This window comes from Molossus molossus, unplaced genomic scaffold (assembly GCF_014108415.1).
Source record: "Molossus molossus isolate mMolMol1 unplaced genomic scaffold, mMolMol1.p scaffold_m16_p_4, whole genome shotgun sequence".
Lineage (NCBI taxonomy): Eukaryota > Metazoa > Chordata > Mammalia > Chiroptera > Molossidae > Molossus > Molossus molossus.
This window is the reverse complement of record NW_023425377.1, coordinates 82,874,520-82,890,539: the sequence shown is the minus strand read 5'-3', so window position 1 is coordinate 82,890,539 and position 16,020 is coordinate 82,874,520. Positions and strand designations below refer to the sequence as shown.

The following is a 16,020-nucleotide window of genomic DNA, read 5'->3' as shown; positions in this document are numbered from 1 at the left end:
CATTGAGTTTGTTACTTGTGGAGGTGGTTGAGTGGTGATGTTTCGATGTGGTCTGAAGCTGTCCACAGGGTGTGCTGGCTCTGGAGCAAGGTCAGCCACTGCCTGTGTTCTATCCCGGGCCACCCGGCATAAGCTACAAAGTGATCTGCAGACAGCTGCTTCTGGTGCTAAGGTTGGAGGTGCCCAGGAAAAGCCAAGTTGTGAACCAAGGCTGGCTGCTTCTAGTGCCAGGCCTGGGGCCACTTAACAAGAGGTATGGGGCTCACTGAGACCAGATGCTGCCTATTTGAGAGATTTTAGGAAACTCTGAAGCAGGATCCAAGACAGGCCAATCCTATGATAAAGCCTTTAGAAACAGCCTGGGTGGGCCTGAAAGTTGGGTGTGGCAAACAGTGTGAGCCAGGTTGCTGGAGTCCCAGATATGGCTCCCATCTGAGGTCCCGGGGAAGGGCTCACCAAAGGAATAAAGGCCTCTGCCAGCACATCTGTCTGAGAGAAAGCCGCCTCTCTAGCCCTCGTCCTGAGGCCAACAGCTCAGTTCTTCCCTGTATGTCTCTGGTGCCTTTCAAGCTGCCTTCCTCCGAACTTAGAGGGAGCAAATCCGAGTAAGTCCATGCGCGGACCCTTTAAGAGGAACTGTCTGGGGCTCCAGCTGCCTCAGCCTCCCTGAGCCTCAGTTCCCGCTGGTTTTTCCAGCCAGAAGTTATGGGAACTTCTCTTCCTGGCACTGGACCCTGAGCTGGGCACCTGGTGTGGGACGGGAACTCCTCACTCTGTAGGGAGGACTTTCCAAGCCTAGGTGTCCCTCCTGATTTTTATCCACCACACGTGCGTGTGAGACCAGCCCTTCAGCACCTCTGCCCCTCCTACCAGTCTCCATGTGACTGCTTCTTTAATTTTGTAGTTGTAGGACTTCCATTCAGCTTGATTTCAGGCTGAATCATGGTTGTGCTATAGTTTAGTTGTAAGTTTGATGTAGTTGTGGGAGGAGGCGAGTACTCCCAATAAAACTTTATTTATGAAAGTAGGCAGTGGGCTGCATTGGCCCAGCGTTTGTCACCTGGCTTATTGTTTGTGCTGTGTACTCTATACTGTGGTTTTATAAAGAACAAGGACTGGATTGGCTAGATGGAGAGGCCTGGGTCATGGTCTCTTATCCTAATAGTTATGGGACAAGTTACTTAATCTTTCTGGGGCCTCGGTTTTCCTATCTCTTAAATATCTGTTCAACGGCTGTCCTGCTGACCTCTGTGTGATGCTTCCGTGTGATGCTTCCATGGGAGCCTATAGGATTCAGTGTAGCCTATTCTGTCTTTTTTTTTTAAATTGAGTTTTAGAGAGGCGAAGGGAGAGGGAGAGGGAGTTGTGGGGGGAGGGGGGAGAGAAACATCTGTGTGAGAGCAAAACATTGATAGTTGCCTCCTACATGCCCCCATCAGGGATTGGCCCACACCTGGTCACGTGCCCTGACTGAGAGTCGAATGGCTACCTTTCAGTGCACAGGACAATGCTCAGCCAACTGAGACATGCCGGCCAGGGCTCTTCTGCCTTTTAACATTACTCTAAATAAACATACAGAAGCTCAAATATTAGCTCCCTGAAGCACAGAGATTTATCCTACTTTTTCCATTCAATGACATAGTCCAAACGCCCAGAATAGTACTGAGCATGGAGTAGGCCCTTAAATATTTATGGAATGAATGAATGATAAGGATCAAATAAACTTTCCACTGACCCATCCCAGCAATATCACCTTCAAACAGCCCCTAGTGCTCTAGCTGTCAAAAGACCCGGCCTCTAGTTCCAGGTTTGCCTCCCCAAGATAAAGTGTCAGCCCATTGCTCCATTTCCTAATCTGTAAGGAGGGGTGGGAGGGGCAGAGTACCCGAGCTTGCTTACCTGATGGGTCTCTGCTAGGGAGCTCAAAGAGAGAACCTGTGTGTGAGTGCAGACCTCGTATAGGGCAGGCTGCTCAGACTTGAATGCATGCATGGATCACGGAGATCTCCTTCAAAGACAGACTCTCAGACCTGGCCTGCGACTCTGCCTCTCCAACAAGCGCCCGGGTGATGCTGCTGCTCCTTGTCCTCGGGCCATACTCTGAGTAATCAGAGGTCAGTTCTGAACCTAAAGTGATGCTTGGTACCTGGAGTCATGGGAGTTCTCGCCTCCGGCATGGCGGGGAGCAGTGATGGTTTGTGGCCTCAGTGGCCCTTCACCTCCAGGCTGGGTAGTAACTGCAGATGTTTAGTGCTGCTGAGTTAATGCCCCTGCTGTCATTGTGTCAGCTCCTCCATGGCGAACATGAGCTAGGACTCCCTGGCTAAACACCAACTAGAGTTTGGAGCTTCACGATCCTCTATCTGCATTTGGGCTGCTAACCCTGGGCCTGTTCTATATTCATCAGTCCCCCTTATTCCCTTCTTTATTTGTTTTGGGTGTGACTAATCCCACATTGCTCTTGGGCCTGCAGCCTTTCCCTGGGTAATTTATAAACTGATGTGTTTTCCAGGAGACATTTAATCTGCGAATTATTCCTCAGCCTCAAAGGGTTTATTGTGTAAGAGGCACAGGGTATCTGGCCAGGGGAGAGGTTCTGGGGAAGAAACAGCATCCAAGAAGACCGCGGAGGGAGGCCCGTCCTCCCACCTCTCCCCCAATCGCTGCTCGGCTGTCCTGTGTGTCGCTGCAGATCTCTGCAGAACAAAATCATTGGTTTGTGCAGCCAGTTTGGGATTTCTCCTATGCAGTTCGAGAGTGAGTGCAGTTCAAGGGTTTGGACAATCAGTGCTGACCGTTCCTCTAAAAGGAGAGGGCCTGGCTGTCGAGAGATGGGACGGGAAGGAGGCAGGGCTAGCGTCAGAATGTAGGGACTGTCTATGATCTCATTGCACGTGCTCAGGTTGACACAGCCAGAAATGTTGAAACCCATTTATGACCTTTAACCCCATGCTTTTGGGTGCCGGTTCATAGACCTAACAAGTCAGGGTGCTGGAGTGACCAAGCATTCCAGTTTACATAGAATTTACCCAGTTTTAGCACCAAAAGTCTCTCATCCCAGGAATCCCCTCCCAGTTTTATTTTATTTTTATTTATTTATTTTTATTGTCACCCAAGGACATTTTTGCATTTATCTTCAGATAGAACGGAAGGGAGAGAGGGAGGAAGAGAGACAGAGTAACATTGAGGTGAGAGAGACACATCGACTGGTTGCCACCCACACAACCCCAACCCGGGCAGGGACAAACTGCAACTGAGGTACATGCCCTTAGAACTGAACCCAGGACTCTCTGGTCCTCAGGCTGACGCTCTAACCACTGAACCAAACTGGCCAGGGCACCCCTCCCCCAGTTTTAAAATGGAAATGGTTCCCCAGATGGGAGCAAAGCCCTGTTTCTGCTGTACCAGTGTTTCTCACACATTAATGCATAGCACTTGGTTAAGGGTGGATTCCAGTTCAGTCAGTCCAGGGCGGGACCGAGGTTTTGCATTCCTAAGGAGCTCTGGGTGGTGCTGATGCTGTGGGCTGGGACCACACTTTGAGTAGTGAAGCTCTAAGCATTGCCTCCAGGGAGCCCTGAAGCTCAGCCATCCTTGCAGAGGGCCCCCAAACGGGCTCGCACCATTTAGGGCCTGGCATGGCCATCAGCCCAGAGAGCCCACCAGAGCCAGGGTGATGGTCCTGCCGGTTCATCAGTGGGTACTCCAGGTGGCTCCAGGTGCAGCCCACTCCCTCTCCACTGATCCCCCTGCCCTCAGACAAGCCCTCTCCATTCCCCCTTAGAGCCTCAGCCAACTGTCCTTTCCCTTAACATGTATTGAAGGACCTCAATGCCAAGTTTATGTCTCTCAGGGCTCAGGTACAATCCTAGGAGAGCCATCTAAAGACTCCCCTACCCGGGCACCTTCAGACCTGCAGGTTGGTCCCCTTGAGATCTGGGTGAATGGAGCTTACTGCAGGCAAAATTCAAATACAGTGATACCTCGGTTCTCGAACGCCTCGGATTTCGACCAAATCGGTATTCGACCAGGAGATTCGAGAAACTTTTGTCTTGGAATCCGAACAAATATTTGGAACTCGAACTTCCGAGATGAGCTGAGTTGAGCCGAATGGCGTTCATTCGGCCCAGCGCGCCTTGCTCGCGTCATCAGTGTGAGTGCAGAGAGAGAGTCACGCTTTACACTGAATTTAACCCTTAGACATACTGTACACTTTTATTTCTTGTTGAGACTTATGTTTTTCTACATATTATATACAAATTAGGCCAGTAAATAGGCATTTTCTGGGGCTTGGAACGAATTAATCCAGTTTCCATTATTTCCTATTGGGTTCATTGCTTCGGTTCTCGAACAATTTGGTTCTCGACCGTCCTCCTGGAACGAATTATGTTCGAGAACCGAGGTATCACTGTAGATTGTCTCCGGGACCTTGTATTCTGGAAACTGACCTAATTATTATGGTTAGGGATGATTCTTCCTGCCATCAAATATATGCCTGGTTATAATGGTAAATTCTGGGGTGCTCCGCCATTCCAGCACCATTGTTTGGGGCTCATAGAATAGGAACCATCTAAGTTAAACTTCAAAAGATTTAAGACACTATTGGAACCGAAATACTTGGAAATGGGGTGCTTGATCTGTCCAATCCAGGATCTGTTTGACATTGTCCCTCTGATCTAGCCCTGCCTGAGTATTCATCAACAAAGACTGCAATGTGTCCTATCTCAAAAGTGATGCAGTGTCTCATATAAGGTGTGGGCCTGAAAGGTGGTAAGACTTGGGCTTGAGTTCAGATTTTGCCACTTACAAGCTGAGCAACCTTACATCAATTGCTTCCTGGGCCTCAGTTTTCCCATCTATGAAATGGGTTTATTAATACCTGTCTCACAGCACCACGGTGAGAATAGAGGAAGATCGTATGTGTAAGATGTCTGACACATAGGAAATACTCAGTAAATACTGCCATCACCACTATCAATTATTGTCATTCTGCCCTTAAGAAACTGAGCCCAGAAAATAAGTATTTGGTCTTGGTGGGGTGGAGAAGGTGGGAGCCACTAGATTTGCCAGGACAGCCTGGCTGAGGGCAGACACAGCAATGCTTCTGTTTCGCTTCTGTCCTGCTCACCTGCATATCCGCTAAGAAACCGTGTTGACTTGTCTCCACAGGCACAGGGAGGATTTGGATGGATGACGTCGCCTGCAAGGGCACAGAGGATACCATCTTCCGCTGCTCCTTCTCCAAATGGGGGGTGACAAACTGCGGACATGCTGAGGATGCTGGGGTGACATGTATCAGATAGTGAAAGCGGACGCAACCAAGGTCTGGGTCCTACTGCCCAGCCTCCTTCCTGTATTCCTGGGGTGGGGGCATCATTTGGGGCTCCCCTGACCATGCCTCTGCCCTGTCCAATCCAGCATCCCCTGACCCCTCATTCCTATCTCAGGACCCCAGTGGCCTATTGTCATTTTCCTCTTGGACACCTGCTCCAAACTGTAACTCTGGGGTCTACTACCTGTTTCTCCCTTCCATCCGAGTTCCTGAATGTGGAGTCCTGGTCAACCAGATTGCCATTTTCCCCAGCCTTCTAAACACCAAGCACCAGGCCTCAATATCCACGTGCCCTTTGGTCTGCTAGTGACAGATGAATGCTGGAGACAAATGCTGAGTGGAGATGGGTGGGAGGTATAACAGATCATTCAGTCTTTAGGTAATTCCCAAAGCTCAGTTCTGCCAAGAGTTTTGACATCTTCCTTCCCAGCAAGAGACAATACTGAATGATGTATGTGTCCCTCTTTACGCTGCCTCTTCGTCCTTGTGTTAGTTTGGGGAGTGACAGCTGTAGGAGTGAGAGGGAAAGTCACCTGCAGGAATTAATTTCGATTTGGAGAAGGGGAGTGACACTAACATTTATTGAGTGAGCACCATGTTGGGTGTTCAATTTATTTATCCACTTTGTAGCATTCCTACAGGGCATGTTAGCTTAGGTAAGATCTCACCTGCATTCACCTGGCCCATAAGTCATAAAATTGAGACTGACTGAGACCATTGTTTCCACCTGAACCTTGGTGTGTCTTTGCTAGGCTTGAGCAAGAATCTCGGGTGCAAGACCTGTGTGCCTAGAAGGTGACACACTCCAGACCTATGGAGTATGAGCGCAAGATCAGGCATGACTGGCTTCCAGGCCAGACATCCACACAGAAGGAAGGGTGGTTTGGAGGGTGGCATGGGGGTTATCGGGGCTAAACAGAGACCAACACTCAGTCATCTGGCAATCAAGGCTAAAGCCAAGTCTCCTGCATCTCAGAGGTGTTGGAGGTGATGCCATTGAGCTTTTCGGGCCTCTCGGGGTGTGATCCTGTGGTCAGGAGAACATGGATCCTGATAGGTCCTACAAGAGTAGAAGGAAATGAGGATTCCTCATAATTTCCAGGGGCAGAAGGAGCCCTGGGTTTCTGTAAGTCCTCAATCTGCTCCCCTCTCCTATTGACAGGGGAATCATATTCTGCTTTTGACACAAGGGGGAGGTCACACTGGGCCATCTCTGTGTTCTAGGACTAGGGGAGCTACATGGTAGTGAGGGAGCACAGACCCACCTCTTTTGTGGGAGTCCCAGACTCACAGGCCTGGGTCACAGCCATCTGTCATATCAGGTGAGCATCAGCCTGCCTGGGGAAAGTGGCACCTGGCACCCTCTAAGGGTGGGTCCAACAAAGTTCCTGACAACAAAACCAATATGTGCTATTGGTTGTTTTTTGCTTACAATATGCTTGTTATTCATTAATGTCCTAATGATCAGAGACTTTCCTTCTGACCAATTGCTATGTTTACATAACTCGCATGTACTCATGCATTTTTTTTCCCCAGAGCCAATATATGTACGCATATATAAACATGGCACTGTTTACGTCATAGCTCAGCACATTGCTAAGTTTGTATTAAAGAAATACTAAGGTGGAAAGATGTCACATTGAATGAAATAGATTCCCAAGTTGGTTCTGGCAAAAAAAACCAGTTACCCCATTGATGAAGACCCTCATGTCATTCTTACTTGGTCTTTTCATTTGGGAAAACACACGTCTTGTCTTACATCAAATAAAAGTGATGGTGATAAGTGTTTGAACCTTAAAATAAAAGTCTACTAGTTTACATACCTACTTAAGGGGACATGGAAATCCCCATGGACCTGTATTTCAGGGACTAATGGAAATTAGGCCTGGCCTAAAATACATCGGACCTTTTGTAAAAAAGAATTTCAATAAAGCTAAGAACATGTCACTGACAAGCTTTGTGTCACTTTTCTCATGCAAACCTGGTGAGACGGTGGGATCATTTCTCAGTGGGGACTGTGGTGAAGTGGACGCCTCATGAGAAGGTGCCTTCATGGTTCTGGAGGATACTAAACAATGCAGGCCAATACATGGTGGAACATGGTATCTCAAGCTTTGTTTGGTCACCTAGGGAAGGGGCCCAAGCAACAGAACAGTAATCAAGGCCCAGCTTATAAGAGAATTGCTTTTATAGTCAATAAAGGAAAAAACACTTATCTATTTCCTCACATCTCCAGAGTTTTTCCCTAGAGATGTGCTTCCATCTGGAGTTCTATTCACACAAAAGAAGATGGTCCAGATTTAGGTCCAGGGTCTGTGAAGTCCCTGAGCCTCACCACCTGATGAGAGGCAGGACCTCCCAGGCTCCGGACCTGAGCTATGCATGGTCTTGGCCACATGCTTATACCTGGCACCTCTGGGAATATCTATTTAATGGCCCCAAGCTTGCTATGGGCCATGATAATTTGATAGAAATTTAACACAGAAAAGTTGACTTCTGGAAATCCACAGATGATCTATCCTGTTTTTCTCCTCTAAAAAGCCTGGTCAGCCCTGGCCGGTTTGGCTCAGTGGTTAGAGTGCTGGCCCTTGGACCAGAGAGGCCCGGGTTCAGTTCCTGCTAAGGGCACGTACCTCCCTTGCAGTTTGTCCCCGGCCCCAGTTGGGGTTGTGTGGGTGGCAACCAGTCAATGTGTCTCTCTCACATCAATGTTTCTCTCTCTCTTTTCCCTCTCTCCCACCCTCTCTCTCTATCTGAAGATGAATGCAAAAAAATTGTCCTTGGGCAAGGATTAAAAAGAAAGGCCTGGTGACATCCACCCCCAAACCACTGTTTTCCATTCTGTAAACAGCTCCCAGGGAGAAGGCAGCAGCCTCTCTTTTCCTGCCCTCTCTAGTCTACAAGGCACTGCTCTGCGCTCGTCTGGTCTCGAGTGCCTGTGAGGAGCTGTGAGGAGCAACCTCTGGGGCCTGCATGTGCTGTCCTTGAACCACCCACTCTAATGGGCTTGCCCTGCAGGAAGGTGTTAGGACCTCCTCCGCCATTGGCACCCCGTAGTTTCTTCAGCCACATTGTTGCATCACAGTTATTCTCACATTCCTATAGCATGTCAAATGAGCGAAACACTTGCTTTATCTTTGAAGCTAGCTCTCCCTTCAGCCCTTCACAGAATGTCCCTCTTCCCTCTGTCCTCCCGGTCCCCTCCCCCTTTAGCTTTGTGGAGCTGGGAGGGGGTCCTGACTGGAGCTTTGTCATTTATTGCTCTCCACCAGCCCACCCCCCGATTGGAATAGGCTGAGGAGCTCCCGGGAAGACCTTTCGGTTCCCTGGGTCACCCTCCCAGTCCGGCTGAGGGAACCTGAACGCCCCTGGTGGGGCTCACAGACGGGTGTTCTGCAACAACCCGGAACCCTATGCATCTTGCTGGAACTTGCTCTGTGTAGCTCCCCCCTTTCAGATCCCAACCCCTGCCCATTCCAGTCACCGCGGCTTCCCCTCTCCGGTCTTCATCCCCCCCTTGGTGGGGTGGCCAGACCCTGGGCTCCCCTGGCTGGGCCGCCGTCGGACAGAAAGCCTGGCCAGGGTGGGCTCACCCCACTTGTTGCCTTTTCTCAAGGGTCACAGTCTTGTGCTACCTGTTGTCCAATGTCTGACATTATGTTTCAAGTATTCTGGACAATTTTCTGGTTATGACAGAGGAAGGATGATTCTGGTAAGTACTTTCTCGTGGGCTAAAGCAAAGATCTTCCTGAGGGTATTTTCTGCTCAGATAGAATCATGAGAGCGAAGTCTTTTTTTTTTTTTTCTTTCTTATAATTAATTAATTTTGTTACAGATGTTTCTCCTTTTTTCCCCATTGACACCCTCCTCCCCATCCCCACCCCCGCACCCCGTCCCAGCTTTGTTGTCCCTGTCCACCAGCTATGCAAACATGCATAAATTCTGTGGTTTATCTCTTCCTTCCCCCCGCCCTCTCTTCTGAGGACTGTCGGTCTGTACCCCACTTCCACACAAGAGCAGAGTCTTCATCGTTAGGCACAGAACCACGTGAGGGCGTGCAGACTAGCTGTGGAAAGAGCATCTTCTCGGGTGGAGGGGGCTTCCCTTCACAGTCCCTCACACCCCTACCCACTCAGACTCCTCAAAGGCCAGCCCAAGCCTCATGCTCATTTCTCCTTAGTATTAGCTGAGTTAACCTGAGGATGAGCAACAAGGAAATAACATCAGAAAATACAAACAGCTTTGAAACAGACGAGTCTCCAAGACACAAGTCTTAGACCCTTTGATAACTACTTGACTTGTGGTCCCAAAGAGCAGGTCAAGATGTCCTGGCTCCTTCCCTGGCCCACTTCCCACTCAGCCCCACCTCTGTCCACATCTGTGTTCCCCTCAAGTAGAAAAGAGTGTGCTGACTCTGCCCTCCACATGGGCTCCAGTCACTGAGATCACTGGGTCTGAGGAACAGACCTCATCCTTCTGCAATTGACTGATTTGGGTCAGTTTTATTGGACACAGTGACTCACCCTTCTCTCCCTGTGGAAACCCCTGCCCTGTCCCCATAGGAGAATAGTTTCAACAAAATGCTTGTCCTTCTTTCTACTGTCCTTTAATAAGTATTATTGAGTGTCTCTTCTATGTGAGGCCCCATCCTTGGTTTAGGAGATGCAGTGGTAGAGAACCTTATGTGGTTCCTACCCTCATGGAGCTTACATTCTAGCTCGTGTCCTTTTCACAGGCTTTCAGTATCACATTAACCACACAAGAACAATAATACACAACAACAGGAAATATATAGAGGACCGTGGACGGGGGCTGCTGGCTAACCTACTCATGCAAAACACAAATAACACACATTTTTAAAACAATTTTGAATACCATCATTATTGCTAAATTACCAACACCACAGATGGCTCTGGTTTTACAAATAATCAGCAAAGGAAATGGGGGTGATCAAACACAAAAAATACAAGCCTATTCATTCAAAATGGTAGCGGTAGCTCATGTGAAAACAATAGCTAGCATCCCTTGAGCTCTCACTGTGTCACAGGCTCTCTGGGCTTTACAATATTGAACTCCCTGCATCTTTATAAGCACTGGTTCTGTTCTAATCTTTCCAGTTCTGTGGGGGTGGGGGGAAGACTCAGGCACTGAGATCACACAGTAAATGGGAAAATTAGGACTTGAATCCAAGAAATATTAAACACTACCCTCTATGTAACATAAACAATGGTCATACCAGAATTCTCAAAGGTTAACTCTGAGGAAGGTGGAAATGGAGATCATAGATCAATTGTAGCAGAAAACAAAATATTTGAACCTTTGAGTCCTATTAGCATGCTTACAGAAATAAACACCTCTGCATTCAGTTACCTATGTTCAAATGACCCAATGCACCACTTATAGAGTGAACCCATAGCTCTTAAACTAGGACCAACCCACACAGACTCCTCTGATCCCCAAAGGACTCTCTAAAGAGCCTGGAGGTAGGTCCTTCCTGGCTGATCCTGGAAGATCTCAGCTTTTTTTTTTTTACAGCATTTAAAGGAGTCAGACAAAGGTCAAGTTATGCAGTTCCTAGGGTCTATTCATCTGCTACATCATGAAAAGATCCACCCATGATCTAGAACACTTTGAGTTTCTTTTTTCTTTTCCTATATTCTTCAACACCTTTGGTCTTTTTGGAATTATTACTATAATCTCTTATAGCAAAAAAAAAAATTAACGCAAATCATTTTGAATATAATTTCTTCCCTCTCTAAAATCATTGGACTTATTTATTCTGGAATCACACGTTTGATTGAGGAGGACGGTGTTGGACATTCAGAGCTGTATAACTTTATGCAAAGAAGAACGTCAAGCAGGTCTCACCACAGCACATACTAATCATTTTCTGAGTCAAGGGTAAGAGCCATTTACTATTTATGCTGAACTTATTTCCTAAGTTATCTAGTTATAACCAGACAAATATTTTATTCCTTTTATGTGTTTCTGAGACATAGTGATACTTGAACAAGGAACACCGGAAAGTTAAGAAACGTCAAGGACTATGTTTTGAGATCCTCCTTGGGTAGTTGAGTGCTGGGCAGGAGGAGACAAAGGATGGCTGTAGCATCTCTGCACTCACTCAGGAAGGGCTATGCCAGGGGGAGTGGGTTCAGACTAGGATAGGGGTTGAATGTTAGGGAAAGAGGTAATTTACTAGGAAAATCATGACAGAAGTTGGGTTTGTTAGAAACCAACACGATCAACTTTATTTGGAGCTTTCTATGAGGATTCAGAGAGAAAGAGAAACATCAATGTGAAAGAGACACATTGGTTGCCTCTCACGCATGCCCTGACTAGGGCAAGGATCAAACCTGCAACCCAGGTACGTGCCCTTAACCAGGAATCAAAGCCGTGGCCCTTCAGTGCATGGGCCGATGCTCTAACCACTGAGCACCCCAGCCAGGGCTACTGTCAACTTCTTATCTACAGTTGGGGGCAGTAATAGCTTCTGATGGCAAGATTCCACTGTCTAAGAAACAGAATGTTTGAGTAGGTCATAGTGTGGTTATTGCATATACTTAGTTGATCAATCTCCTTGGGCACTGTGCCTTAATTTAAGGTTATCTCCCATCAGATGGCCAGTGATACTACCTTAGGGTGGGCCTTTGTTGGAATGACACTGCCAATATAAAATCCAGAACTATTCATTTTCTACCCGTTCTAATAAATGTCAAACCAGAGTCTTTATTAAAACAATTAAACGATGACATTTGCTATTTTACTAAACTGATTATCATAATGAGCAAGGTTTGATGAAATACCCAGCCGAGTACTTACTTCTGTGTGTGTGTTGTAATGGCCAAACTCTATCACAAACGCTGGATCAGAAGGTTCTGTTGCAATTTCTCGCTCCTTTTCGGATGGTGGATGTATGGTCCTGGGGCATCAGAACAGCTTGGCGTCTGAAACCTTTTGCTACTTTGCAATGTGGGCTCCGAACATGTGTGTCAATTATTATGTTGTTGTTTCTCAGCCCCAAACACATCCTATACTCAGCTTGTGATGCTTTGTGATACTCTACACGTAGGCAGCACTAGAGGGGGACTGTGGGGCTGAAGACCAGGGAGTGCTTGATCTCAATTCTCTGCTCCTCTCTGCTGCTGCAGGGACAACGCCTGTCCCTCTGTGAGCTTTCCCTGTTTGCGTGAGGTTTCTGTAAGCAACACCCCAGCAAGACGTCTTCCTGGAGCATCTGAGGTGCCTTCTGGTAGCATCAGCTGGATCTAGACCGCAATTTTCCCAACACTGTGGAACCAGCCTCACCACACCCTCGGAGACACCTGCACCACTGCCAACACCCCGGCCCCCAAGCTCTGCGGGGCTCCCGTTTCTCCCTTGGTTTTCTTGATTCTTTCAACCACAGGGAGTTATAGTTGCTTCTTATAGTTGCTACCACCATGATCTCATAGAGCTCCCCCCTCACCCTTTCTGTTATCTAGTTAATGGTTTTCTAATGTTAACTATTCTCTTAAATAACAAGTATGGTTCTGCCTACTGGTTGAACCTTGACTGTTACAGCATCAAAGCTTGTCAAGTCACTGCTAGGGACTCCCTCATTCAAAGATAGTCACCAAAGATCACCATTTCTTCTAGACCATGTTACAGTTTTAAACACTTAAACATATAAGCAAAAAACTCAAGGTTTTGAAAAACATCAGTAAGTAAAATGGGCTCTCCCCTCCTTTAGAGTCAAAGACAAGAAATGAACATTTAGTAAGTACTTACAACAGAATCATAAGCCTTAAAACAACTCTGTAGGTAAGTGTTTCCATGCTATAGATAAGGAAGGTGACCCTTAGAAAGGATAGTAAGTAACCCAGAGTGACACAACCAGGATGTGGCAGAGTCGCGATAAGCTCAGATCTAAACCCAGAGCTGTACCGTGTTGCCTCCACAGGCTGGATGGCATGAAGCCATCCCTTCTCAGAGTAAAGAGAGTGAATTTATTCAAACTGAATACAGGTGGTATAGTTCTAGAATGTGGGAAAGTGGGTATTAAATGTTAAGAAAGCAGTATTCATGGCCTCCAGGAAGCTCTAGGTCTAGTGGGAAAATAAGATCATGACAATGTGGTATTAGTTAGTGCAAACCAGAGGAGCGGTATGAATTGCAGTGGAGTAAAGACTAACTTTTCTGTGGTTGGTGTTATGGACATTGACCCTGGACAAACATCATTGCCACTAGATCTTCAGTAATTGACTAGGCTTGGAATAGCAAGAATGTAGAATGTGGACCCCTGCTTCTCCAAAAAAAGAAAACTAGAAGGGAAGGGAGGAAGGAAGGAAGGAAGGAAGGAAGGAAGGAAGGAAGGAAGGAAGGAAGGAAGGAAGGAAGGAAGGAAGGAAGGAAGGAAGGAAGAACTATGTTTATTAAATATCTTGTATTTGCCAGACACTGTGCTAGGTGTTTTCTTTGTTCTGCCTTACCAATCCTCACATCTATTCTATGAGGAGTAACTTATTATTTGTCCCATGTTACCGATGTAAAAACTGAAGCTCAGAGCAGTAACTAGCTTGCCTAGGGTTATGTAGTTACTAAGGGGTAGAGTTGGGATTTAAGCTCATGTCTGAACTAAGGCCATGGGCACAGGAGTGGAAATAAGGGGTCAGAATTGAGAGATTTAGGAAGTGGTTACTTACCTGGGATGTTTCTGACTCTCCATAAAGTGAAATGAGAGATGGGGAGTTTATAAACACACCGCCTTGTGCGTCATATTGCTGACGTCTATACATTGTGTTTGTTACAATGACAGGAGATAGGAATTCCTTAGGGCGAGAAAATTAGATTCATGCCCTTACTGATATTTGTGTTACCAGGTCAGGAGAGGGAAGTCCTATTCTTCTTTTACATGCTTCTAGCAAATCGGATAATATCTATCAACCTGGGGGTATGTCCCATACTTCCTCATAGCCTGTTATGAGCACGCCCCCATCCAAATACAGTCATGAGCCACATAACGACATTTAGGTCAACAACTGACTGTGCATTTGATTAGAATGGAACTCAAAAATTCCTATCACCCGTGAAGTCATAGGTCTCATCACATCATAGTGCAACACATGACTCACGTGTTGTGGTGATGCTGATATAAATAAACCTACTGTGCTGCCAGTCATACAAAAGTATAGCACATACAGTTATGTAGAGTTCATGATCCTGGAAAATGGTAATATGTGACTTCATTACCTGTTTATGCATTAGCTGTACTCTTATTGTTATTTCAAAGGGTATTCTTTCCACTTGAAAAGACAGTTTGCTGTAAAACAATGTGCCTGTTACACCGGCAGCAGCCTCACACGTCTCGTGGTCACCTCATCTCTGGATTACATCATTTTCTCTTGTGCTTGATTTAATCCCATGTCGTTCTGTTCGTCATGGCCCCTAAGCATATAGAAGTCATTGCTAATGTTGCCAGTTAGAGGCCACCTTGAGTGATTGACCTAGAAACAAATTTAAAGTGATTAAGGACTACGAAGGTGGAAAATCAGTGACGGTGATTGCTCACCAGTCAGGCATGTCCCATTCCACCATAGCTAGGATCTTGAGGAATGAGAACAAAGCAAAAGAAGCTGTTGAAGGATGTGCTTCACTGAAAAACGAGACTAACAAAAATATGAGAAGGGCCTATATCAGATGTGGAGAATTCTTCTAATGACCTTAATTGAAGACCAGTGCAAAAGTGTGTCCCTCTCAGCACTATGATGATCACAACCAAAGCAATAACATTGTTTGTGATGTTGAAAGAAAAGGCTGGACCAGACTACAGTGTTGAATTTACTGCTAGCTCCGGTGGTTTAAATGCTTCAAGAATTGTTATTTATTACATAACATAAAAATGCAAATTCTGGTGCGAAGGCAGCTGAAGAATTTTTGGAAACTCTAGATAAGCTGGTTGTGAAGGAAAATTTCATGCTAGAGCAAATATTTCAGATGGATAAAGCCTCCTTATTCTGGAAACAGATGCAAGAAAGGACTCTCATCCATAAGGAGGCCAAGTTAAAGCTGGATTTCAAGGCTTTTAACAGTCTTGATTGGGGGCAATGTTGCAGGCTACACACAAATCCTCTGTGAATCTGGCACAGTGAAAACCCCAGAACCTTCATGCATGTCAATCAGCACACACTGCCAGTGCACTACAGGAGCAAAAGGAAGTCATGGATGACCCAACTCCTCTTCCAAGAAGTCCTCCTGAATTGCTGTGCCAGCAAAATGGAGAAGTGCTGTTCGGAGAATAACATACCTTTTAAGATTTTGATTATTGTTGATAATGCTCCCGAACATCCTCCTTTTACTTGTTATTCTTTATCCCAATATCAAAGTAGTGTTTCTCCCTCCAAACACCACCTCTTTGATTTAACCAATAAAGCAAGGAATTAGAGCGGCTTTTAAGGCCTACTATCTGAAGATGACTTTTGCCCAGGTCATTGGTGTAACTGAGGAGACACTGAGAAGACACTGATGCAATTCTGGAAGGATCACAACATCTACGATTCCATCAAAGAACCTTGCTGGGGCTTGGGGTGATGTCGTCAAGGAAAGTATGAAAGTCTTCGTCTGGAAGAAGACACTCAAGAGGTTTATCCACGATGTCAAAGGATTTTCCAAAGATGAAGAGGTTGAAAAAATCAACAAGGCTGTGGTGG

General features: G+C 46.4%; 1 protein-coding gene across 1 annotated transcript in view; it reads left to right on the top strand.

The window, feature by feature from the left end:
* Window positions 1-7,269, top strand: part of SCARA5 (scavenger receptor class A member 5) — a 122,120-nt gene extending 114,851 nt beyond the window's left edge. The window contains exon 9 of the mRNA XM_036241938.1: window positions 5,170-7,269. Coding sequence (XP_036097831.1) covers window positions 5,170-5,303 — 134 coding nt within the window. The 3' untranslated portion in view covers window positions 5,304-7,269. The remainder of the gene's footprint in view (window positions 1-5,169) is intronic.
* Window positions 7,270-16,020: the final 8,751 nt, after the last annotated feature.